This window comes from Phalacrocorax aristotelis, chromosome 7 (genome assembly GCF_949628215.1).
Source record: "Phalacrocorax aristotelis chromosome 7, bGulAri2.1, whole genome shotgun sequence".
NCBI classification, from domain to species: Eukaryota; Metazoa; Chordata; class Aves; order Suliformes; family Phalacrocoracidae; genus Phalacrocorax; species Phalacrocorax aristotelis.
This window is the reverse complement of record NC_134282.1, coordinates 9,154,186-9,180,278: the sequence shown is the minus strand read 5'-3', so window position 1 is coordinate 9,180,278 and position 26,093 is coordinate 9,154,186. Positions and strand designations below refer to the sequence as shown.

Sequence of the window (26,093 nt, the reverse complement as noted above, 5' to 3'; positions counted from 1 at the left end):
GCTCATAAAACTGTTTTACTGCCACGGGTATTTCTTGATAATGTTTTAGATTACAGGTCAACTCATGCAAGACTGGGATCTGTTAATAGCGAGTGGCCCCTCCTTTGCTTTTTATGGAGCAAAAATTTTATTCTCCATTACAAATACTAGTGATTTTGATCAAAGTCATTGTGGGACACCCGCCTCAAAGGGTGAAAGGACAGAAGCATTAAATCAATTCCCTAGGCAACCTCACAAGCTGAGCCAGTATTGTTAAAATAATGAGTTGTGCACCACTTGATCCAAAACCACCAGCTGATCCCCATTTTTATGGACAATAGGTAGCATAAAACCAGAAAGCATCTGCAACCGGTCAGATCATTTTTCACAAATCATGCATCTTCAATTGACAAACACTTAACTTTTTTTCTGTAACAGCTTACTACCATTTTTAAACCTAGAAAAAGCATCCAAAGTTAAAAAAAAAGTATTATCAAACTTATGCCAGGGAGCTAACATTTAAAGAAACAGGAAGATTTTTAACAGCGTGCATGCACTCTGCTATCTCTCAACTCCCAAAAAGTCTGCATTTTCTTTCCATATACCACATTATCTTTAACTTAGGTGTCCTGTTGCAGGATTGAATCCCGTCTGTCTTTTCAGTAATGTTATGCTCTGAAAGAATACCTGCAGAACAGACACCCAAAGTTTTCTTTTGCCTCCTCTAAGTTTTGCAACACACGGGCCAGAAGACCCAAGGGCAAGTAAATCAGGAAAGTCCACTGAAAGAGGGCAAACATTGTGCTTGATAACTCAGGAGTTAAAGCACACTTTAAACAAAAAGCCTATGACTAGTTCATCAGATAAAGCTTATATCTTTCTCCCTGAAACTTTATAACACTTCTTCTAAAAACACTTCTCGGTCAGCTAGTTGAAGTTCCCAGAATTATACAGTTGCTTAATTACAACAAAACATGCATGGAGTAGAATTCCCAGCTCTTTGTACTTTATTTTTTTTCCTTGAAAAATGGTTTATGGAGTAGATTGTCAGGCATCAAAGAAATTATTTTTAGAAAGGACTCAATCCAGCAGGAGGCTTGACTCTTCTCAACTCCCACCTATTTCAGCACAGGGTCAGAACAAAGCACGCCCCAGAAGCATTGCACCCCGCAACACTCTTTGGGCAACATCCTCCACTCCTCTCAGCAGAGTCAGGACTTTTCGTTAAGCCTCATTTAACACTGTCTAGCCTAAGTCTAAGGCATACCAAACGGTTGCAGCTTTCTCTGATTTTAGCTCATCACCAAGCCGGGTTCTCCAACTGTTCTGACACAACCTTAAAGCAGAACCTCCCACACCACATGACAAAAGTAGTTCTTACCCCCAAGAGAAGGGGCAAAGAGCCCAAAAGACGACTGGAAGTTTATCCGGGATGATTCATTATTTAACAAACAGAACAAATACGGCCAACGCAACCGCTGGAGCAGCCCCTTGTGACTCGGGCCGACATCAGACACCCCTCGGAGCACCAAGGGAAAGCCCCTGGTACCAGCAGCACGGCGGGTGCTGGCTCTTCCCTCGGGGACCCCGCGAAGCGTCCGAGGATGCCCCGGGTCGGGCCCGCCGCGCCTCTGCAGCTCCAGGGGAAGGAAAGGTCGCGGTTTCTTTACGAAGTGAGTATAACAGCGCCGCGTGAGATACACCGCGTCTCACCGGCCAGAGCAACACTTTATTGGGGAAAAAAAAAAAAGTTACACCTTGTAAACTTTCTGCTGTAAACACCGGGAAAACCCGGCATGAACTCCCAAAACGAAAGCCCAGCAAAGGCTTCCAAGGAGCGGGCAGTCCGCCCGGGGACAGGTCCGCGCCCGCCGCCGTCCGCCCCCAGCCCCGCCGCAGGGAGCCCCCGCCGGGGCCGCCGCCCGCCCTCGCCTCAGGGGCCGGGAGCTCGGGGCATCCCTCCCAAGGCCCACCCGCCCGCACTCCCTCACTCACCGCAGAACACCGGGCTCCGCTCAATCCCCTACCCCACCGCCGCAACCTGCTCTCCCGTTCAAACGCACGGCGCTGCCGCCCGCCCCGCCCCGGCGCGGCCCGCCCTCCGGCGCGGAGCGCAGGGGAAACCCGGAGCGGCGCCATGCCCGGAGCGGGGCGCGCTCCCGCCCGCCAGCGGAGCGGCGGCGGCGGCTGAGGCCGGCGATCCAGCCCCGGTGTTGCGGCGGCCCCGCGCCCGCTCCCATTCAACCTGCTCCATTGTGTGTCCGCTGCGAGGCGGTGGGGCGCCGCGCCGCCCCTCAGCGCTCCCCCTCAGCACCGCCTCGCCTCGCGGCTGCCGCGGGGCGAGGGACCCTTTCCCTGAGCGCCCCGGTGGAGCCTCCCCACAGCGGCCGCTCCTCACGGCGGGACTCACGGAGTTCGCCGAGCCGGGGAAGCGGACCCCGCTGAGGCGGCCCGGTGGGGAAGGACTGAGGGCGTGAAGCGGCCCCTCGGGGCGGCCCCTCAGGCTCACCTTCGCCCCGCCGGCGGCGGGTGCCATGGAGACGCGCGGGACGGCGGCAACGGCCACAACCGGCACAACGGCCGCACCTGCTGCGGGGCGGGGCGGGGCGGGAGCGTCCTTCCTCATAGCCCCGGGGAGGGACCCGCCGCCCCCGGGAGCCGGAGGGAGCGTCCTGGGACCTACCCCCGACAAGGCCGGGATCCCCCGGGGGAGGGAAATCATCGGGTTTGACTGACTTCTTGGGCTTTTTCCTATAAAAAGCTACGATGACCTCAAAGGGCCGCTCACCTGCGTTGGCTAACGGAACCTAACGGCAGGGAAGCGATAACCGGTACTTGCACAGCTCTGGTTTCCCTGACATACGGTGTACCAGCGGCTAGCGAAAGTCCTGGTGTGAGTGAATGTGCCTCTCTGCTGGAGCAGGTTAAATCTAAAAATTTGCTTTTGAAACTATAACTTCTTATATCTGATAGTTCTGTGGGTGACTGAGGAGTGTTTCATAGGGAACCAGCAGGTGTGAGCTCTGACAGACAGGGAAAAGAGCGGGGATAATGCAATGGACAAGAGACATAACCTGAGGAAGGCGACTGCCATCCCTCCCATCCTAGGGGCCTTGGCAGGAGAACCCGCCCCAGGCGCCCATCGCTCTGCGGCAGCGACGCCTCGCTCCATGTGTGGGGCCAAGCTTCTTTGTTTGCCTGTCAGGAAAGCATGCTAACAGCACCATGCCCACCACTTTCGGGTGGGCTCAGAGGAAGGCTAGTAGTGTTTATGACAACCATTTGCCTTACATGCTGCACCAGCAATAAAAAGCCTGTGCAACACTGACAATATTTTTCTTAGCTGGCCATTTGGAGGTCTCTTGCTCCCTAGGGTATTTTTAAGATGACTTACTTGCAGCATATTCAGAGTTGCCGGGTGAAGGTACAAGAGCTAAACAGTTTAATTCTTGTCCTTTTTCCTAATCAGACAAGGTCTGCATCCTCTGCTTGGAAATACTCTTGCGTGCCTTGCTGCTGTGGGCACGCAAATGAGTGGGATAGTGCTTCTCAGAGGCTGCGTGGAGTGTTTTTACATGACGGAGAAAAGTGCTTTTTCTGCCCCTGACCTCCCAGTCAGTTCTTCAACTTGGTTCTGCAGAGCTATTTGTTTCTATTCCTGTTACCAGTTTTTCAATAGACTGGCCTCCCACGGAGACAAGATCTGCAACCTCTCAAGCCTTGCACAGATGGAAAGCATAGCTTTGAACTGAGTTGTGCTTTTTTGAGGTGGGAGGGGGTGGTGTTGTTTTAAAAACAGATAAGCCCTGGACGATAAGGAAAACCGCATTAACAAACAATTACAGGAGTTAACTCTCATGAAGTCAGTTGTCAGGGCAATCTCAAATCCCACACCACTTGGTTACTCTCTGTGAGACTAGTGCTGTCCATCACAGCACTGATCCTGTACATGAAACTCCCTCCCTGGGTTTGTGTTGTGACCAAGAACGATAGTAAGAGCACATCACCGAAACTTCTTGTCATGTGCAACAAACCTGAAAAGAGATCAGAGGCCTGAATCCAAAGATTTTAGGTATCACTTTCTATAGTTCCTTCTGAAATTATTTGTTAGACTACCTCATGGCCACAAATACAGGGAGGGAAACTTCAAAAACATAGTTAAAACTAAGAGGTGGATAAACAAGCGATAAAGCAGCTGTATTTCCATCTTTTAAAAATCCTTCACAAGCCACAATCTAATCCAAAGGATACAACAATTTGCTGTAATTTAGAAAAATCTCTAGGGCTTTTCTGAACTCCATCAAGGGCAAAAAGGGCTGAAGCCAAGACTTGGGGGGAACAAACTTGGTTCATATTCACCCACACCTCACCTCTGCTTGCTAGAAACATAGCATGCGGTTTCCTGAGATTTTTCTCTCACCTCTACAGTGGATTTTTGTGATAAATCCTACTAGGGCTCATTTACATAACAGAAGGGCAAAGTCCAGGTAGAGTTATATTTAATTATTACAGCAAAACCCCATTATAACTGTACAATTACAGTCAGTTTGGAAAAGCTCCTTCTACCAAATGTAGAAACAGGAACACCTATAACCACCCATGAGACGTGGATTATTGCTGAGACCAAATTTGTAGTTTGGGGTTAAAAGTCAACTTTGAGTTTTGCTTTGGAGGATGCAACAGCTGGTCCCAAATCCCTAACCATCTGCATGACTTTTATGTTCTATGGTTGGACTTGATGATCCTAGAGGTCTTTTCCAACCTTAATGACTCTATGTCGAAGTACCACAGCAGTGATTGTCCCAGTCCTTTACTGTATCACACTTAAAAACAGATGCCTCATGGTTTTTTCCTTTTTCGTTGTGTTTTTTTTTTTTTTAAAGCAGACACAGGTACCTGGTTTCCAGCTCCCATCAAGCTCTGCCTCTGCCCGCAGAGCTGCTTTTCCTCTTCCTCACATTTGTATCCAAATAACTGTGCTGCAGGTACTTCATGGCTTGCTGCTCACTGCTTTGCAAAAACCAGCCGCACCCCTGAAAGGACCCAGGAACAAAAGTAATAAAGCAGCACTGACATCTACTCTTACCCAAGGGAAGGCTGTGTTTTTTTAAGATCTCAGGATTAACAATTTTACCCTGAAATGAGCAGAGATAATTATGACATAGCAACTAATTTTCAGACAAGCAGTGTTCAGTTATTAAGATTTTTTTGTACCACACTCTTCCTCCTAGTATTTGATTGGTAAAAAAATACACAGAAAGAAAGAAAATCCGTAAAACACTTAACTTTAAATAAATATTGGGACAGTGAGAGGTTAAACTAAGGTCAAGTGCTTGGTATATAAAATGTAACAATGAACACAAGAAATTCAATCTTTATTCTGATAATATTTTGTAAATAAATAATACACTCTCATATACTTAACAAGTATTTCAAAACCAAAACAAGAATGAGAATTTAAGTTCTTCGCACACTATGGTCCACCTTTTCAAATTCCATGTTAAAGTCTTATTTTCATCCAATTTTAGATATTTATAGAGCCATCAGAAAAAATAGCATAAGTTTTCCTCCTCAAATGAGCACTGTCTTCTAGAAACATGGATTACTGACATATTAATTTATACTCTGATATACCAAGTGACTTTTTTTTTTTCCAAGGAACTTTGGTTGTTATGACCTTATCAGCTTTTAAGATCAGCCATAACAAATTACCTTTTATACAGGTAACAATGCAACGTATTACTCAAGATGAAAGGTTTTTTAAAACACAAATTATACACAAAAGTGTAAGAATAGAATTCAAACAAAACGCTTGTGTGTAAACACATACCACAAGCTTTGCGAAGGTCTGAAATGGAGTTTTCTAAGCAATGTATAGTAATGACATGTAACAGAGAAGCATTTACGGCCGAACACTGTGAACTAATACTCTGCACCTCCTAAAAACTGGACTGTTGACTGCTTTCACTAGTTAGCTAACACAGCTGTGTGTGTATTTAGCAGGTGGAAAACTGGACAACTAATTTAGGACATTATTGTGGAAAAGTTTGGCTTCAGAAGATTTTAATTGGTGACCTGCATACTACTGCTGATGTTCAATCCCACTGGTGGATTATACTACAGCATTAGGTAACTTCACGGGTTTTCTGTTCGAGACAGGGACCCTCAAAATTATGGCACTGTTTTTTTTATCATAAACCTCTACTTTACCCAAAGCACATAGCGTAGGTAACTGGCATTCCTCCAAACAAGTCCCCCTGTTCACCTGTAAATAGAACGTCTTATCCAGCTTGCAAATTGTTTCAATGTCTGTACAAATTTATTGTTGCTTATACGATCTCTAATTCTTTCAGAGTAGCTTTCTTCTTTCCATATTCCTTTGTTTTTCTTCAAGGCCTTTAACTCCGCTCGAAGCAGTCTTTTGTGAAGTTTCCAGTACAGGCGGGAATCATGGTGTAGCCCTTCAATGCGCGCTGTTCTGCCAAGCCCTTGTCTCAAGATCTCTTCGTTTAAGCACACGCTGAGAAATCGACCCTATAAAAAGGCACAATAAATAAGATATCCACTTCACCTTTAAAACAGTTTGGGGTTGGGATTTTTGTGTGTGTGAGCTCCCTCTGAGATAGAAGCTTTACTTCTGGCTAAATCTGCTTCAGGCAGAAAGAGTTAAAAGTTAAGAGGAATCCAGCTGGCTGTTAAAACATAACACTAATGCAAGACATTTGTGAGAGAACATTTGATGGACTGCTCAAGCAAGTCCAGCAGAGAGCTACCAAGATGGTCAGGGGGCTGGAGCATCTCCCTTATGAGGAAAGGCTGAGAGACCTGGGTTTGTTCAGCCTGGAGAAGACTGAGGGGGGAATCTTATCAATACTTATAAATATGTGAAGGGCAGGTATCAAGAGGATGGGACCAGAGTCTTTGCTGTGGTGCCCAATGACAGGCCAAGGGCCAATGGGCACAAGTCGGAACATGAGAAGTTCCACCTCAATATGAGGAAAAACTTCTTTCCTGTTCAGGTGCCAGAGCAGTGGCACAGGCTGCCCAGAGAGGTTGTGGAGTCCCTTCCCTGGAGACATTCAAATGCCTGGACGCGGTCCTGTGACCCTGCTCTGGGTGTGCCTGCTCAAGCAGGGGGTTGGATGAGGTGATCTCCAGAGGTCCCTTCCAACCCCTACCATTCTGGGATTCTGTGACTAAACATCAGGGTAATCAGAACTATGTGATACAGCCTAACACTATCTGACACAGAAATACACTCGTGCCATGAATCAGTCTGCAAAAATAGTAGTCTTGAAATCAGATTTACAAATACAACACTTAAAATTCATATCAAGATAGATAAATTATAAATAATAACATTCCCTACATGTACTGAGATAACTGAATTGCATGACTAAAGCCAAACTCAAGCCTGCAGATAAAAGTCCATTTTTGTCACTATATTTACCTTGTTTACTAAAACAAGGCACTCGAGTGCCAAGTCCTCCCTTCCCAGAAGCTGGAACCATATAACTTGTCTGGGTTTTAACTCTTGCTGTAACCAGGCCGTGCCGCCCGGAGCCAACTCCACTCCAGCAAGTCTTACCAGCAGAAGACCTTTTGATTGCCCTGATTAGAGAGGGAGAGACAGAACTTTGTCATGGAATGCAGCAGTCAAAGGAAATGCCATGCTCTGTGCCGACCCTCAGCTGTTGGGAATGAGTTTATTCCTATGGACTTAAAAAAGAAAAATAATCCACGTCAGTTCCCCAAAGCACTACTTACTCGCAAATAAGAACTTGGTCTCATCTCAACTTCAGTAAAAAAATTAATTCAAGATTGCACAAGTGGTTTAAGCTAGGTTCTTTTAATTTGCATACAAATAGAAAAAAACACTTTCATTGTCAGTCACTTATTTTATCTGAAGGGGCAGAAACAATAGGCAAGAAGCATTAATGCCTGCAGGTGTTTGCAAACAGAGCATCAGCCCCTGCAGGTATTCGCAAAGCAAGTGTCCATCAAGTCTGTGAGTCACACAACTTCTGCAAAATCACAGAAAAACTGTCCCTCAGGATGGGTTTGCACAGGTAGCTGTCGGATTTTCAGCCATCACTTAAAGCGTAATCCCTGTAGAGTCTTTTTGCCAGGAAGGAGATGAGCTATGCAAGCAAATGACCTGCCTGCCTGCGAGCTGTTGCTGCCATAAACATAACACGATAATGATGCTAACTCATACAAATATTGTATAGGCAAGCTCTTTTTACAAGTCTTCTCGCAGTCTTTTATTCCCCAGTTTCCCACCTGTAAGTATGGAAAGGCCAAAAGGCAGACCCAGATTTGTACCTTAACCCTTCCTCTCAGGCGTGCCCCTACCTGCTCCCCGTGAGACACATTAAAAACAACATTTCGCTCCTACCCTTGCTCCTCACGTACTTTTACTTACATTTTCTCTGTATCGATGTAATGAAAGGAATGCTAATGGGAATGTGTTCAACTTCCAGGCCTTTCTCAGTTATGTGATGTAATTTTCCCCGCAGTTTCACATTCTTTTCTACAAACGCCACAGGTATATCCAAAGCACTTGTAAACTTTGCTGTCTATTGATGGAAAGAAGAGCAAGACAAAGTTTTAAAAACAAAAGGTAGAGCAGTTACAACCACGTTTAATCCAACTTCTTCTGAAAATAGTTTGGCGGTTTACAGATCTATTATTAGACAGCATGGGCAAGTATCTACGTGTATATAGTGATCAGCTGCAGGAGCCATTATGTACCAGCCTTTCCAGACACTTAGGGATGTTCGCTGTTTTATGGACTTTGCAATATTAGGGGTGGGCATGAAAGCAAGGTTTAGAGAAAGAACAGAAACTGACTTTTTTTTTGAGCAACGCATACTGAAGTTCACTTGATTCACCATGAAAAGAGTGTTTTAGAAGTGGCCTGAGCGGTGCTAGAATAGGGGTGAAAGGAAGCCAAGACGTATCTAAAGATGCCAGCAAAGAACAGACTCACCGAAAACAAAGGCAGGGCAGGCAGGCCAGAAACAACACAGACTTTGATAAGAGAGTAAAAAAGGAGGGGGACAAAAGCAGGTGTACACCTTTGAAAAGATCACAAGAAGATTGAATTTGATACCATAGCCATCAGCTAATGGGAGTATTCAAAGGGACAGTTACATGATCACACAGGAAAACTAAGCTTAGCAGCAGCAAAGTCTCAGCCAGCAGCAGCAGCGCAGGAATGAAGCAGCCACCCGGTTTAGGGGGTGGAGGGAGAAGGGTAGGCACCCGGGATGCCGTAACACCCAGAATTCAAGACACCGATGTCTAGAGGGCTCACTGAAGGAAACCTTTAGTAGAACGCTGACCTACTTCTATACAGCTGTGAAAAGTACCGACCTGCTTACGTGCAACCGCTGTGACACACCAGACCGCAGGGGAAATAAAACAACCAAAGCACCGCCACTAAATTCAAAGATCTTTCTACTCTATGTTATTTATTCAGTAAACCTTCCCATCTGTGGTCCGTAAGTTCTCCCACCAGGAATACAGAAACTCAGCACTTTGCGGGCAGAAAGCCTGAAGGCTTTTATGAACAGAAGCTGTTCAAGTCTGACCTCATTTGCAATGGAAGCTCCAACAACCTGCTTAACACATGTAGGAAGCCTTGGTTTAAAACAAACAAAAAACAGAAAAAAAATTAATTCCAACAACATTTGTAGTTCAAATCTAGGCCTTCTGGTAAGATTTTAAAGTAAAAACTTTATACAGATGTTCTCCCATTGCAAACTGCATTTGGAATTGTGCAGAGGGAACATCAGAGGAACTATTTAACAGCTGGGGGGGACACGGGAGAACGGGTGGCTCCCTACCTGCGGAGACTCGACCTGGCAGCGTAGCGTTAGTATGTGCCGCCAGCTGCTCATTTCGGGAAGTGAAGATCTAGGGTCATGTTTAAAAATATTCGAAAAGTAGCTCTGTTCACGGAAGTACGGGGGAAAGATGCGAGGAAACGGCCTTTAGTGCAGCTTTATTCGGGCTGGAGGCAGAAGGCCATCGGGCCCCTACAGCAGGAGGGATGAAGCGCGCGTCCCCGCACGACGGGCTGCGGGAGCGGCCGCTGGCTCTGGCCGCCGAGAGGCCGCTTGCGAGGAGACACGCGTGGCGCCGCCGCGCCGGGCGCTGCCGCAGCTTCCCCCGTCCCGCGGGGGCGCGGGCGCAGGGCGGCCCCGTCCGCAGGGCCCGGCCGGGGGCGCTGGGCTCCCGGCACCGCCGCGGCCCGGGAGGGACCCCGCCGAGGCCCTCCCCCCGCCGAGCCCGCCGCCCAGCGGGTCCCCGCCCCGCCGAGCCCACTCACCATGCGGACGCTGCGGGCCAGCACCAGCAGCCCGGCCACCGCCATGCCGGTGCTCAAGCTCTGCGGGTAGAGGAGAGCGGGGCTCAGCCGGGCCGGGCATGGCCGCGCCGGGCTCCCCCCACCCCCCCCGCCCCACCAGCCCCATTACCCGCAGGAGGCTGAGGTGCGCGTCCGCCCACTCCGAGAGGCGGGCCAGGCCCTCGGCCGCCCCGCTCCGCCGCTCCGCCATGGCCGCCCGCCGGCCCCCCCGCCCGGCCCGGAGCGCCGCCCGGCCCGCAGCGCCGCCCGCCGGCCTGGGGAGCGGGGGCGGGGCCGGGCACCTTCAAACTAAGACGGTGGCAATGGCTGGCGAGGCCGCAGACGTTGTTGGTGCGGCCTCAGCCTGGTTTGCGTTTGAACAGAACTGGTGAGATGACCTGAACTCTTCAGTCGTGTGACATCCCCCTCGGACCCTGTGAAACGTGCTACGCTTATTGCACGCTGCATTATGCGCCTGCAATGTGCTCCCTGCCGGACCTTGGGTGTTGTCTTAAGGAAACAACAACTTTGGAACATTCCAGTGTTCATCACTGTTGTTTATTCTTTTCCCTTAGTTCAAAACTAACAAGTATTTGTAATTCATTACCAAAAGGCTCAAGCCAACCGTTTCCCGCAGCTGAACCAAATGCCCATCCGTGCAATGCACCCAATACGGTCTTTACAGAAATATGTGCGTTGTAAGAAAATAACCCGACAACGATACAAAACTGGATTTATATTCACACAAGTCTTACATTTCAACCCAGTTCTAGGCTTCTACATGAACAGGTGGTACATGAGACGATACCAATACTGGTTACAACTCAAGGTTTCAGGAAAAGCAAAGAGTAAATGGGAATTTATAATCCAAGGCAGCAAAACCCATACTTGAATCAAAACATTTTATCTAAGGTTCAAACTAAAACAATTCTTAAATTACTGGCTATGCAAGTAGTACAGTTGGACAAGTAAATATTACCCCTGTAATTTTTTTCAAAGAAAGCAGTACAGTTCTTAGTTTTAATTTATTTACTAAGTGTTAACATTTTAAGATTAAGTAATAAATATAGAAATAGTGCAAAATCTTGTTTTCAGCAAAACCATAAGTTGTAGCCAAGCAACAGTTTGGAAGCATCCTGCTGACTTTGCTACAATTTGTACCTTGGGTAAAATGCTAAAAAAATTAGCCACATCTCATTAGGGGGGAGGTAGGGTGTCAGAGTCAGACTACATTGCTGCCTGCAAAAACTCAGTTGCTTCACTCCCTGCTGCGGGGAGATGTTCTGCTTTCCCTCAATGCTTACTCAGTGATAGAACTCTCCACTCTTCCCTATTTTATCAGAGAAAAAATCATCTGAACACCATCTCTTATCAGCCGGTTTAAAACAGTGTTTCTCATCACGTGAAACTACATTGCAAACAGCCAGAAGACAACGAAATAAAACAGCTTTACAGAAAACAAAGAACTGTTGACAATCGGCACTGGTAGATTTTTTAGTGTCCGTAACAAAGACGACATGTAGAGCTGGTATTTTAAAATAAGAACCATTGGTCATTGTGATGGACAGCACACCGACAGCACCAAAGTTCCCTGGACAGGCGCCCCGATCCTCAGCCGCCTCCTCGCGGGGCCGCAGGAGGCCGGGCGCAGCAGCAGCGGGTGCGCAATCCCATTTTACAGACCCTGTCACACCTTTAACTTTGCATTATACGCGCTTTTTCTGGGCACTGGAATTACAGAATTGGATTTTGGAGCACCACTATTCACCTTTTCAGGGAGCCCTGGGAAACAGCAAATGACACTCACGAGCACAGGTGAGACTTTCCTGCACAGCAAGTTGCCGTAAGGACACAGCTGTGTCTCACGGGAATCGAAGAGGAGGGCTGGTCTCTGCCTCTCCTGCCCGCACCCTGCTGCACCGGCCCTTCAGCCTCTCCCCTGGGACCGCTCTCACTTCACACCGATCCTGCTCAGGAGTTTAAACCAATACAAACACTTTGCCTACAAAAATCCCATTTCTGCCATCTCCCTTTTGCTAGAGAGAACACACAGGTAACTCCCCCCGGGCCTGCTCAGGCCACGTAAGGCCACAAAGGAACTAAGAGATCTATAGCAGCACCTGGTACCGTTCCCATTCTCCTGTTCCCATTTAAATAACAGACTCTCACAGAAGAGGTTGGGTTGCTTCCTTCTTCTTGTCTTTTTAAAAAGTTATCTTTTCTTATGTTAAAGCTGTTTAAGTCTACAATTCTAATCTTTCAAAAATAATTAAAAAAAATTATTTCACTTTAAAATAGGGCTGGGAGGAAAAAAAGTCATAAGACTGGAAGTTTAGCGGTTCTCTTCAGCGAGCTGCTCATCAGCTGGTAAAGCAGTCACATTTCTGACTTGCATTACAAAACAGCAACATAGATTAAAAAAAAAAATCCATCAGTTGTTTCTCCAGTTTGAAAGAGGAGATGGTTATTTAATTTAGATCACTTTTCGTATATAGACTCATAGAACAGATTCATGGAATCATAGTACTACTGATTTTGAGTTTATATTTAATTTTGATATTGTCAAGATTGTCTAATGTAATGACAAGCAATCCTCAACCCATCTTTATTAAAAAGAAGTTTCACTGGCACCTTCAGAAATAGTGAAACAAAATTGCACAGTAAAAGCCGACTCCAAAACACCTATGGATTTAATTTCCCATACTCGGCCCTTGAGAAGTTTTTCCTCAAAGTCAGAAAAGCTACAAAAACAAACAAACAAAAAAAAACCCCAATCTCTAGGCATCGACAAGATGTGATTAAAGTAAATGGCCTGTTGCTCCAGTAAAGACACGGAACTGAAGTGCCTCATACATAGTTAATCCAGTGGAGATGATCTGGCTGGGACTGAAAGGTGCATCCACTTTTGATTACAAACCTCTGATACATTCTTTTTGTGCTTATGCAGAGGTGAAATTGGAAGACTTTTAGTTTGGGGAGTAAAAACAATGTGATTTTATTTAGTTGGACTGATTTTGCTGTACTTGAAACAAATTGTGAGAGGGTGCTGTTGCTGAACCCCAGATCACAGCCGGGGGCTTGGCTCTCCCCCACCGACTGTCAAGGGTGTCACTCTGAGAAGGGAGAGGGGAAGGGACAGAGGAAGGGGCTTCAGTGCCCAAGGAAGCACTTGGCCACCCGGTCCTCTTCTGCACACTTTCTGACTCCTTATGTCCTGTAGACACATTGCACGCACCCATGTCCCCTCCAGTCAGTCAGAAGTTGGTATCAATTTACTTTTTTCCTGAAACATATAGTAAGAAAAGATCCGCAACCCCTTCCAGGAGTTTGAAACACAAAGCTCAGGATACACTACTTAAATATTGACAAGGCAAGAAACGCAGAATGGAAAAGAAAATCATGTACCTTTCAAAGGTATTTTTAATAGTTTTCTTTTTTAATAATGATGTACACTAAATACATCCAACAACGCCCAAGTGCCCTCGCTCTAGGCGTACAGTACGCTTGCTGTACATCTCTAAGGCACTCGGGAGGGAAGTCATTTTTGATAAATGCAATGGGAATGTTTCTGCTACACAGCATCAGTAATACACTTCTGTAGCAGCTCTACCATAGGATTCAGCTTGTTTGATTTACGTGACAGCAAGCCATACACCAACTTACTCGGAATTTGGCAAGTTTGTCATCACCAAATCACTTTCAAAGGCACTGATCATCTTTTCATACCCCTAGCTGGGAACAGTCACACGTTTTCCACTGTTTTTGAAATTCAATGTTCAAATTTTATTGACAATGAGGAACGAACACTATCAGTTCATTCCCTCAAAACAACCACCGCCTTCGGAAAGCCTGCATGCCCTCTCCTTTTGAAACCTGTCTTTGTGTGCTAGCTGCTGCACTCTCCAGTTTACATTTTCAGGACTCAAGGCTTAGAGTATTGTGCGTTACTCTTAAGTCCGACCTTACAGCAATTTTTCATTAATGTAAATCAAAATGCTTTGAAACAGTGGAAATAAAATAAACAAATGTAATTTGTTTATAAAAATATTTTCTTATAAATCTTTAAAGCTTATAAAAGCCAGAAAATACATTTAAAAGAATCTCTGAAACGTTTCATCCTTCGAGGCGTGGTTACAGTTCAGAAAGTGAGAAGAAACAAAGCCCACAGACACTTTACATTTATCTTCCCACGAGGAATGCCGTAGTACAACACGCTTAACCTACAAGTCAAAATGCCTTTGACATCCTTCCTCAGGTCAACTCCCCATGTCAGATCATTGATGTTTGAAAGTAGAGAGTTGGACCTTAACCGAGAATGCTGCTGTTTAGACAGACATGGCACAATTAGCTTTTCCATAGCTACTAGATGGAAACTGGGACATTGGTTATACCAGTAGCCATGACTCAAGCTAGAGCTCGGGGATATGGATGTAGTACACAGGTACCATTTTTTAACAATTACTTTCTGAACTTACAGGTTCATATTGCAAGTGGTATCACATACAAACATACCACTGTCTCAGCCACCCATTTTTTTCAGCGATGTGGCATTTAAAAATACCTATGTTCCTGTTTACTGATTATGGGGTATGCCTTTGTAGTGAAACAAAAAAAGACCTTGCTAGTCTGTCCAGTATTTAAACTGCATCAATTGGTCCTCTTGCATTTCCATGAAGACTGTCCTTCATCCTGCAGCTTTTTAAGTTTTGGCCCAAGTAGGAACCACCAGCCAAATCCCAGAATGACACAGATGACAGATTCCACATAATAACCGTCCAAGGTAGTAACGCAGGAACCACCAGCTTTTGTGCAGAGCTGAAACAGAGAAGCAGAAGTTGATGCATTACATATTCTCCAGGAGATACAGAAACACAGACTTTTAGAAAGTAGGCATTAGATACTGTTTTCTACCTGCTCTTGGTTACGACTAAATATGTTTGTTTACTTTTCCTTGTTTCTTGTGGAGTTAGTAAGAGAGGCTTTTGAGCCTACCATCAGCACAAAAAGTAGTGACACTTTTATAAACATTTGGGAAATGGAGCGCATTGGCCCAAGGGGCTAACTCTGCAAAACAGAAGCTGTCCAGCTGTCTTACGCTGGGCTGGAGGTGCAATCACTGTTCTTAGTCCCATGAAGAAAGATTTTTTTTTTTTTTCCCTCCCTAGCCATCCAAACTGCTTCTTTAGAAATTATATCCTTGCATCTCACCACAATGAATCTGCAAATGGACAGTAGAGAATGCTGCATATTTCTGGGGAAAACATGCCCAGAATGTTTTCTAATTGCAGAACTAGAAGACAAAAATTCCAGCTTTTAAAGGGTAAGTGAATAGCACATGATCATTTCTGCTGTTGTTCAGCTATCAATACTGCTAAAATCCCAAGGTAAATCAATCCTCTGAGTTGAGGTTCTGCCAGCATTTTTGTTACTCTAAGACACGTCAAGATCAGATTAGGAATAAGAAGGGAGCAGTGGTGGCGGTGGAACATTAACAACAGGATGGATGTGAAAAAAAGATCAGAGGAGTGAGGTGAAGGAGGAAGGACTTCAGTTGAGTAGAGGCCCAGGCACAGAGAACCTTACTAGTGCAAGCCAATGAGAGGCTGAAAAAGCAGACACTGCAGAAGCAGTTTCCCCTCTGCAACTAATAGAAACTACAAGTGCAGTTTAAACAAGTCATGTTTGACTCCTAGAACACTATTTCTTTACTGAACCACCACATCCCAAAGTCTTGGCATTCAAGAGTGAAATAAGTCTCAGTCATGAGTATGGAACAAACAAACAAAAAAAAACACAAAAAAACCCACAAGAAAACAACAAAAAGCCCCCAAACATTTCCACCCTTCCAAACAGTCATGTATAATTTCTCATTTGCTCATGAGAAGGTGAATTCGAAACCTTGCTTTCCAGGCCGTTTTGTGTCCTGTTGTTTGATCCGTGTGCGGTAGCACGGCGTGTTCTTTGTTCATTTCCACAGGGCTCCCCAGAACTGGGAAGGCAGCCAGTCACGCTGCTCAATTTCACGTGGAAATTGAAGATCAAAGACAGAAAGCAAAGTAACATTGCAGGAGAAGGTATTAAGGTATCCAGATAGGAAGCCTCCAGAAAGACAGAAGGAACAAAACCTACCACAAAACTTGAGGGACTTTGGGGCAGCCTGCCAAGAACAGACCACCTAATTACACAACTCTGAACCTAGTAAGCTTTACTCTCAAAAGTGTAACTATGGCCTCCTTACACCGCAGGGAATGTGGCACCCTTCTAGTGCTTCTACCACCAGCTTTTCATCCCAGCCCAGAAAGAAACGGACAACTACTCTGCAACTGCAAATCTTTGGTAAAGATGTATTAAGATAAAAACAGAGTTAGTTTTATCAGACAGGAAAATTAGCTCAATTACGGCGAAATTTTAAGCATAAGCCATGCACTATGAAGGTTTTTAAAGGTGAAAAAAAATACTGAGAGAAGCCATTTAATCAATAAATAATTAAACAGAGACCTTCACAGCCTCCAGAACTTACATCTGCAGCAACTGTAGTTCCACAGGTCTGTTCCTGGGCCCCTGCACACTCTTTCACAGTGAGTGGGTCCACAAGCCAGAGTGCAACGGTGGAAGGCCAGTTTCCTCCAAGATTCGACACGGTATTTAGGAGTGTCATGTAGGTTCCTCCAATAAGCGGATCACTGACTTTGGCATTGAAGGCCATTATTGCAACATACATGCTATACAGCGTGATCTACAGAGGAGGTAAGACAACCCACAGGATGGTAAGGTCTTCCCAGTTACACAGTGACAACTGAAAACCCCAACATAAAAACTGTTCTGAGATTACTTGAAGTCAGCAACATTGACTGAAAAATAATCCCAACAGGTTAAAATTGCACAAGAGTGAAATTATTTCTGCAGTCTGTTTCTCTACTAACACCAAGAGGTAGCCTTGCCACTTGTCTCAAGTCATGCTGAAGCGGACCCAGCCTCACATGCATTGGAACAACTCACATTATCACACTGAAATATAAGGCCAGATAAAATCGCATATAGAAATAACACTTTTGAATTTAAATCATAGAATCATTAAGGTTGGAAAAGACCTCTAGGACCATCAAGTCCAACTGTCAACCCAACACCCCCGTGCCTCCTAAACCATGTCCTGAAGTGCCATGTCTACATGTTTTTTGAACACCCCCAGGGATGGCGACTCCACCACCTCTCTGGGCAGCCTGTTCCAGTGCCTGACCACTCTTTCAATGAAGTGATATTTCCTAACAACCAATCTAAACCTCCCCTGATGCAGCTTGAGGCCATTTCCTCTCGTCCTGTCACTTGTTACCTGGGAGAAGAGGCCAACACCCACCTCACTACACCCTCCTTTCAGGTAGTTGTAGAGAGCGATAAGGTCTCCCCTCAGCCTCCTCTTCTCCAGGCTAAACACCCCCAGCTCCCTCAGCTGCTCCTCATCACATGTGTTCTCTGGACCCTTCCCCACCTCCGTTGCCCTCCTCTGGACACGGTCCAGCACCTCAATGTCCTTCTTGTCCCAAGGGGCCCAAAACTGAATACAATATTCAAGGTGTGGCCTCACCAGTGCCGAGCACAGGGGCACCGTCACTGCCCTGCTCCTGCTGGCCACAACATTCCCGATACAAGCCAGGATGCTGTTGGCCTTCTTGGCCACCTGGGCACACTGCTGGCTCATGTTCAGCCATTAACATGAACTCTAAAGGCATTGCATACATTTTAGTTCTGATCCGAAGCCCAGTTTGTAACAGGCATTTTGTTATCCAGGCCTTTGGATTAGATCCATTACAACATTCCTCCAAAATCAATAAAGTGTTTTTTCTAGGGCTAGGATCACATAATTTATGGATCTGCACAATAAGCACAATCATCATCATGCCTATGAAACTCAGTCAGAATACTGGGATTTCTCTGACTCCACCATGCTTTTGAGCTTCTGGTTTTGGGGAAGAAAAGGAATCTGGGAAACAAAAGCAGATCTGGTCAACTAAAAGTAACTTCATAGAAGAAGTTCAGTGGGGCACATGGAAGAGGGAGAAATAATATTGGCAAGACTTCCCAAATAAAATATAGCTATAGTGCACAACAGGTCAGGCTTAGAGGAATTCTAGTGTAACTAAGGACAAAAGCAAATAATGGCATCTATAGTCCTCTCACTGATTGATGTGAAAATGCCCTCCTGCCCCCCTCCCCTTCCCACATACAGCACACGTTACCTGATGTAAAGCATAACTCAACAATACTACAGCATAGTAGTAGATGGGAAATCCTTCTTCATGTTTTACTGTAGGAGTCCACCATACCAAAAACGCAAATTCCAGACCAAGCAGTAACCTGGAGTAATAAGAAAGATAATTTGTAATTCAAGTAACTCTCCTCATGTGTTTCCTTGATACAAAGCAATTATTGAACATTTATACATGCATAATATATTAAAATAGCTTATAGAAATAGTTTTAACTATTGAGATATCTTAGACAGAATTAGATATTAAATATTTGACAAGCACTGAAATTGTAAACATTTTATGCCATAACAATTCTGTCTTCCATATAAACAATTCACCACCAGATCTCCTATACTAGCTTTCTCCCCTGCACACACGAGGTATCTAACCAAATCCAGCTGCAGCAAGATATTTTTTTTTTTTTTGCAAAAACACACATAGTTGCATGAGAACACAACAAAAGTAACGGCTACCTGTTACAGACACGTTACATGATTTACTGAATAACAGCATTAGGTAATTTGCTGCATTCACTGGTTTTAGAATTCCATAAGCAAACTCTCATATGAAACACTTAGGAAACGTCTCCTTGTCTGTATCAAAATAATTCAGCTTCTTTTACTCTCAGTTACCTCAGTAAAGCATACATCCAGTAGATGCACCAAATGACTTGTCAACGCGTTCTGCCACTCTTACGCTGGGAAGCACATGTAATTTTACAGATACAGTCCTGGATCTAGTCAGAATGATTCATGAATAAGCAACTACCGACACTGGAGCAGGACAGTAGTGCTCTAATGCTGCTGTTGTATACGCATCTTAAAAACACCTCATCTTCCGCTTTCTTACATGAATCATCTTCACTGCACCAGGCACAGAGTTCAACATACTATGAGAATTCTGACATACTTTCTTTTATCTGGAAGTTTGAGAGTTACACAAGAAATCCCACACTTGATCTGAATACGCAAATTACTATGTTTCTGTCAAACAAGATTTGTTTGTTTTTACCTAAAAGGCATAGCTTTGTAAAATGTGTTCAGTGGCTGGGGGCCTGCTGTGTATTTGCTGATGATCAGAGGCAATATGATCTGTAGAGGAACCATCGGAACTGCTAGCAGAGCTAAGTGCTCTTTTGGGACGCCCTCTTCCACCAGTTTGAGTCCTGTTACAGCATCTGCTGCTGAAAATCCAACCTGCAATATAAATTAGACAAAATAAACTGGGGAAAGCAGTGATAGTTTACCTAGAAATTCAGTTTACTCAGTATTAAGTAAATTGAGAAATGTGATAGAGTACAATTCACTTGTGTGTGTCATTTGATTTCCTAATCCGTTCTGAAACATGCTCCCCACTTGCACACTCTTCTTGTCATCAGTGCCAAAACTACACCAAGAACATTAAACATAGCAGTGAAGTTCATTCCCGTGCCTTAGCTGCTGTCGGCATCCACGACAACCAACATGGAAACCTAGTTTGCGCAGAGTTGCGGATTCTGGGAATAGCATTTTGGTCAAAAGAAACATTTTCTGGACTTTTAACTGCAGAGTACACAAAGAGGTGTACTGTTTGAAAATGTTTAAAAACTAATTACTTTAATGCTAGATTGCAATCAATCTTCTCTAACACTTGTGCAAACACTTCCAAAAGCTCAAACAAATGTTTTCTGTTGTACAACTTTTCTCAGCACAATGGTATAAGTGATTTTGTTTCAAATTCCACATGAAAATTTGGAAGTCTGATGACACCAGCTAGCAAAACTAAGAAATAAGTTACACCACAGGGACTCAACAACCTTCCAGGCACTCATTTCAGCAGCATTTAACAATTCTTACATGCATTTACTTACTTTTGCTGTGAGAATCAAGAGACAGAAGGTAAGAACTGCCGGCATCTTGATTATGGAGAATAGCAGCCTGTACGTATCAGTGATGCCTTTTGTTTCTTCTTTTGTTGGTGTTAGTTCCTCGTTTTCCTTTTTCAAAAGGGCAACCAGTGTAGTGGTAATTAAAAAGACAGCTCCCCAGAAAAACAGGAAATCTGGAGAAAAAAAAAAGGGAAATCAAAAAAGAAAATCTTTCTAGCAGCCACCATCAACACTTCATTAACAATTCACCGAGTATCTAAAATGCAGTTATTTTGCAACAGTATAAACCTAATAATCAAAAATTGAATAAAAACATTGACCCTCCTAAAAACAAGCAACAAAAGTAAACCACAAACACATGCCTACACACAGTAACTCACATAGCTCTTCCCTGCACCTCCCTCTATAACCACATTTGCTTGAGATCTGAGGCAGAAGAGCAGCAGCAAAGCGGGTCACTTGCCTGGTGTTCTGTGTATTCTTACCACAGTGAGCATGCCGGAGGAGGAACAGAAATAAAAATGAAAATGTTGAAGGACTACACTCACCAAAAGCTGATCAAGGAGGAAAACCCACATTTAATAATTACAAGACAGGGAAAAACTTCAGAGGAAGAAGTCCTTCACAACTCTCCGGTCAATTTATTCTGTGGCCCTGTAAGTATTCTGTGCCTCAATTCTATACTCCCTATATAATATCTACCTACCATCTGAAGGAAACAAAGATTTATATTTATGAGTGTCAGGATGTCCTGATGAAAGTTCTTACACAGCCGTCAAGCAAACTTAATAATTTAATAATTTAATAATTTAATAATTATTAATAATTAATCACTCCAACATATAGGTTTTAAGTGGCTATTATACTTGCTAACTCTTAAGTGCTCTTTTTAAAGCAGATGCAATATTTGCTAAATTGTGGATTTGAAGGCAGCAATAGTAAAAACACACCAATATTTTATGGCTAGCACTTTTTGAGTTAGTGACTGGATTAATCTAAAATAATCCTACCCTCTACCTTTATGAAAGAGGCAAGAAAGAACTCAGTAACATGCAGAGGGTAAGACAGAAGTTGACTTTTATCTTCCTGGTCATGAGCAACTCCAGAAGCCTCACGGTGACTTGAAAGTAAGCAGCGAGGGCTGGTGAAAGGGCAAAGACAGTGCAAAGGTTTAGGCAATCATTAGCTGCTTCTTATGTACAGGAAGAGAACAAGCACGACAAGAGTGGAAGAAAACACAGAAAGACTACTTTAGCTATATCCTAGTATTCTCAGTGTAAAAGGAAAAAAGGGTAATTCAAACCATTTTCTGCTGCTTCCACATCAGTTACTTTTCACCTCTTTAAAGAAAAGGAAAGATCTCATAACCCATGCTGTCAGATTGCTCTGTCCTCTGTTAAAAAAGGCACCCTGAATATATATTTTTAAGTAAAAGATGAGTTTTCAGACAGTCATGCTAATCACAGCTACTGTCTACAAAAGACATACAGGAGTGGTACTCTAATAATAGCACTAAGCATTATCACAGCAGCGAGAGACCTACAGTGCAAGGACGGGAATAGAAATAGCTTTGAGCATCGTCACATGAATACTCCTGATCAGGTCAGCCCCAATAGCTGCAATACAGCAACGGCTGGATTAGCAGGGCGGAAGCAGCCACGTAGTCCACTAACAGGTTACAAGCAAAAGAACTTTAGAATTACAGTTTACACAAAGAATTTCTAGCATAAAGTTTCTGGTGCCACCAGTGCTGCCCGATCCCATCCCTATTTTGTCTCTGCCTCTATACTATTGCTAGCAAAACATACCACTGTGTTGAGGAAAAGCAAACTTTTGAACTAGATCATGGACAGACCAGGCTGGAAAATAACCATCAGCGAGGTGTGCGTGAGGGAACAGGTGTTTCATCATAACAGCTTCAGGTAATTCTAAAGCTACACCTCTCTTCCCAGGAAAAAGGGCCCTCCACAGTCACTGGCCCAGGTATGTTTCGGCAGCCTTGGAGGGACACCTTCTTCCTGCACTCACGCTTCACCTCTCTTCCTTCATGCTGGGACAGGCATACATGTGACCGTGTGGCAAGCAACTAACACTGACGCTTCACATCAACTTGAAGTTGACGTGGGATCACAAAGTGTTGACTTTTTCTTTCCTTAGTGTTGGCACTCAGCCTACAACAAAAGCATTCAGAGATTTGAACTGGCAGAAGACCATTCACCTTTTCAAACTGTAAAGTTTTCTGGTGCTTTAACTGTCCAAACCGGCTCATCACGAGCCCCGTTACAACCAGCGCTAGAACCAGAGAGCCACTCTCCCCATTTCAGTGAGCAGGTTTACAGTACTGCTCTACAGCTGCTTCAGGAGAAACGTGGACACAGCAAATTGTGGCATACAGTCACGTGAACAAGGGAATAGAAATTTCTTGCAGCCAGTTTTCCCACACAAAAAAACATCCTGCAACTGCAGCGTCAAAGCTATTTGCTTTTCTTATTCCATCCAGGTTAGTACTCCAGGACAAGTTAAACAGGTCACATTGATGTTTTGGGGGTTTGGGATACTTTTTTTTTTTTCTCCCAAAGACAGCACTCTTGTAATAGTAACAAATCCATTTATACAAACAGTACTGAGGGAAAAAACCCCAGACAACAAAAAACCTGGGCCGTGGAGGTGAGTATAGACAAACCAAGCTCTCTTAACTAGACTAGTGATTTGCAAGTTGCATCAGCAGTAAGAGATATCAGTCTGCTGCTGGAGCAAGAAGGAAGAGATACGCCAGCACTGAAGAACTACAAAGTAAAGGGAAACAAAGGAAAGCAATAAATCAGCAGGGTTACTTTGAGAACTACTCTATGCCTGTTGACATATAGACCAGACATAGGGGTACCAAAAGGAAGGGAAGAGGAAAACTAGTCAGCAATTGCGATAGCTGCATAGCCAAAATAAGTACAGCAGTCTTGGAAACTGATATCCTAATTTATCAAGAAGATAGGTACAGGACAGAAAGCGAAAACTAGCCTTTAAACAACAATTCAACTCAGTTTTGGCATACCTTTTCTCTTAGATGATACAGGCAGACCAATCAACGTAAGAATGGGAAAAAACCATGAGAATTTACTCTTCATTGCCAGCCATGGTCACTTTGAGACAGCACCCAGAAGTGGTGCCCGTTTTCCCTGCCCTCCTATAAGCTGAGCTGGCTAAACACAACCTTCCAACCAAAACATGCATTTTAAGCATCTTCTAGGTAATACACCTAACATCAACCACCACAAATCACCTTTCTGAAAAAAAAACCAAGCAGCCCAAAAACCACCAAACAGAAGACATCCCTATGCTAACAGCCAGTTAGGGTTGCATTACCAGACTCCATTTAGTTCATTAAAGAGAAAACAAAATCGCCCTTAGTTTACTACAGTAAGGCCTTCCTTCAGAAATTGGTTACATAGTCAACACTAAACACTCATCATTTCTACTTCTGTGAACAATACCATCTTGGAAGAGTCTTTTTTTTTAATTTCCCCTTTCCTTCCTCACAGAACATGTTCTTAAAAGGCCTCCTTAAAAAGAGGCAAAGCTTTTGCATTGCTTGGGTTTTTTTTTAAGCGATAATCTATTCCATGGTCATTAAACTAGGGGAAAAAAAAACTGTCTCCAAAGTGCTCAGGTCAGCCAAGATGATGACAAGGCAGGTTTCCTACACTCTTAAGCCCAGAGAAGCCTGGAAGCTCAGTGCAGTGGACTGTGCTAGCCCCCTGGCAGGCTGTGCTTGCTCATGGGCAGGGGACAATCTAAACCTGCTCGGTTCACAGTGCTAAACCACTGCTCGCTCTGAACAGAGCTTTGATCCAGGCTCAGGGAAGAAGCATCCCCATCCCAGCATCAGCACGCACAGGCCGGCGGTACCCAGGCCGTACCTGAGAGGGTAACAATCCCTTGGGGCTGGGGCTGGATCCGCAGGTATTTGTTGCAGAAGGAGGCCGACTCGAGGGCCAGGAAGAGGACGTTGCCCAGGAAGTAGCCGGCCGTCTGGCCCACCGAGTTGCAGGTGGAGGCGTAGCCCACATTCTCCCTAGACAACATGGTCAGGGCCCAGCCATCCACCGCAATGTCCTGCGTTGCCGCCAGGAACTCGAAGAGGAAGAAAGTCACAGTGAGGGCTACCACGTCGGGACCGCGGCCCTCCCCGTCACCCAGCAGCACGTCCACCTGGGTGGACATGTAGATCATGAAGAGTCCCAGGACGTACTGCGTGGGCACCAGCCAGGACTTGCGACGGCCGAAGCCCCGCAGGTAGACGGCGTCCACCAAGGGAGCCCAGAGCAGCTTGAGGCTGAAGGGCCAGAAGACGAAGCTGAAGAAGGCCTGGTCGGTGTAGCTGGCGCTCTTGCTCTGCAGGATGAGGGGGACGCTGCCCGCCAGTCCCAGCGGGATGCCCTGCAGCACATATAGCACCAGCAGCAGCAGGATGCTGCCCAGCTCCGCCCGGCATCCCCGCGCCCCCCGAAAGCCCGGCTCCGGCGGCAGCAGCGCCTCGGCCTCCCCACCCGGCAGCCCGTCCTCACAGAGCGCCAGGGCGGGCGGCGCCTCGCTCCTCACGTCTAGGCAGTGCTGGTGGCTCCCGGCGCGGCGCTGCCGGCCGCCCTCCTTGGCCGCGATGGCGGGCGACATGACTCCTCCGGGGGCGGTCCGGCGGCCACGCTGCGCCCCCAGGGGCCGAGGCGGGAGCGGAGGCCGGCGCCACCGCCGCTGATGAGATGCCGCTACACCGGCCCGGCCGCCGCCAACCACCGCCCCGCCCCTTCCAGTCACGCGGGCGCCCGCGGCAGGCGTGGCTGCACCTCATTGGTGCGCCGCGGAGATACGTCAGGCGGCCGCCCCGCGCCGCGGTGCCGCTCAACCCTGACTGACAGACTGGCCCCGCCCCGCCGCTGAGGCGGCACCGCGATCGTCCTCGGGCGGAGGGAGCCGGGTCACGGCGGGACCCCCGGGGCCGGGACAGACCGGCCGCAGTGTGGCAAGGCTGTCCGGGGCTCGGCGGAAGGCGGCTTCCCGGCTCGCCGGTGTGTACGGTGCGGGCTGGCGGTGGGGCGGTACAGGGACCGCCTTCCCGCGGGGTGCAAAGCGGGGCTGCCGGGCTTCCCTCAGCCGCCCCCGCCCCGACCCTGGCGGGAGGGCAGCCCCACGGGGCCGGGGACGCTGTCGGTGCCCCGCCGGTTCGGTACCGGAGCTCTGAGCGAACCCCCGGGCGCTTTCAAAGGTCCTTCAGCGAGCGGTCAGCCGCCAGGGGCCGGCGCGCGGCATCGCCAGGGTATCCGTGACCCGTAGGTGAATGGTAAAAATGAAGTTCCCGCCCCCGCCCTTCTTTTTTCTTTCTCTGCGGCTGTCCTGTACTACCAGAAATAAAAATCAATAAGAACTAAGGTAAGCGAATGTCACTTCCCCCCCATTTACCCATAATTTATAGTTACATGATAATGAGACCACCAGAAACACTTCTCTTCTGTTTTTAATGCCTGAAGTATTCTTCCATTTCTTTTTTCAGTTCTTGAAAGATTAATCGCAGCCATAAAGCAATTAAAGCCATAAAGCAATTAAAATATTTAGAACAAAAATTGCACACTGTCCTTAGGACAAAATCACTTAGAATC

The 26,093-nt window shown here is 45.9% G+C and overlaps 3 protein-coding genes across 12 annotated transcripts in view; all 3 read right to left on the bottom strand.

Moving 5' to 3' along the window:
- PLCH1 (phospholipase C eta 1) overlaps positions 1-2,455 on the bottom strand; it is an 84,323-nt gene extending 81,868 nt beyond the window's left edge. For 4 of the 6 annotated variants that reach the window (XM_075098621.1, XM_075098630.1, XM_075098625.1 and 1 more), the window contains exon 1: positions 1,975-2,061. The gene's annotated coding sequence lies outside the window, so the exon portion shown is untranslated. Of the gene's footprint in view, positions 1-1,360; positions 1,424-1,974; positions 2,062-2,389 lie in introns of those variants that run through there. The other 2 variants (XM_075098622.1, XM_075098624.1) reach the window with 2 other exon arrangements.
- A 2,882-nt stretch (positions 2,456-5,337) lies between these two features.
- On the bottom strand, positions 5,338-10,586 carry C7H3orf33 (chromosome 7 C3orf33 homolog). Of its 5 annotated transcripts, none has more exons than XM_075098633.1 (5): positions 10,464-10,586; positions 10,316-10,375; positions 8,405-8,558; positions 7,430-7,590; positions 5,338-6,513 (listed from the first exon to the last, which is right to left on the bottom strand). In XM_075098633.1, exons 1-5 carry the CDS (start codon positions 10,542-10,544, stop codon positions 6,241-6,243), a joined length of 729 nt encoding a protein of 242 aa, XP_074954734.1. In that variant the 5' UTR covers positions 10,545-10,586; the 3' UTR covers positions 5,338-6,240. The 5 variants fall into 5 exon arrangements, with proteins under 5 accessions (XP_074954734.1, XP_074954738.1, XP_074954736.1 ...); XM_075098637.1 differs by having other exon boundaries at positions 7,568-7,590; XM_075098635.1 differs by lacking the exon at positions 10,316-10,375 and having other exon boundaries at positions 10,464-10,584.
- Positions 10,587-10,877: 291 nt separating this feature from the next.
- On the bottom strand, positions 10,878-25,253 carry SLC33A1 (solute carrier family 33 member 1). Its single transcript, XM_075098632.1, has 6 exons — positions 24,360-25,253; positions 20,428-20,618; positions 19,590-19,774; positions 18,568-18,685; positions 16,854-17,069; positions 10,878-15,148 (listed from the first exon to the last, which is right to left on the bottom strand). The coding sequence occupies exons 1-6, from the start codon at positions 25,111-25,113 to the stop codon at positions 14,981-14,983; spliced, it is 1,632 nt and encodes a 543-aa protein (XP_074954733.1). The 5' UTR covers positions 25,114-25,253; the 3' UTR covers positions 10,878-14,980.
- Positions 25,254-26,093: the final 840 nt, after the last annotated feature.

Excerpts from the sequence above, each read along its gene's own strand:
- SLC33A1 (XM_075098632.1), bottom strand. The coding sequence starts at position 25,113 with ATGTCGCCCGCCATCGCGGCCAAGGAGGGCGGCCGGCAGCGCCGCGCC. Across the intron at positions 19,775-20,427 it reads TCTTGATTCTCACAGCAAAA|GTTGGATTTTCAGCAGCAGA; the intron begins GTAAGTAAATGC and ends TTTATATTGCAG. Across the intron at positions 17,070-18,567 it reads TGAGTTATGCTTTACATCAG|ATCACGCTGTATAGCATGTA; the intron begins GTAACGTGTGCT and ends CCTCCTCTGTAG.
- C7H3orf33 (XM_075098633.1), bottom strand. The coding sequence starts at position 10,544 with ATGGCGGAGCGGCGGAGCGGGGCGGCCGAGGGCCTGGCCCGCCTCTCG. Across the intron at positions 10,376-10,463 it reads CGCACCTCAGCCTCCTGCGG|AGCTTGAGCACCGGCATGGC; the intron begins GTAATGGGGCTG and ends CTCTACCCGCAG. Across the intron at positions 6,514-7,429 it reads GCCTTGTTTTAGTAAACAAG|GGTCGATTTCTCAGCGTGTG; the intron begins GTAAATATAGTG and ends GCCTTTTTATAG.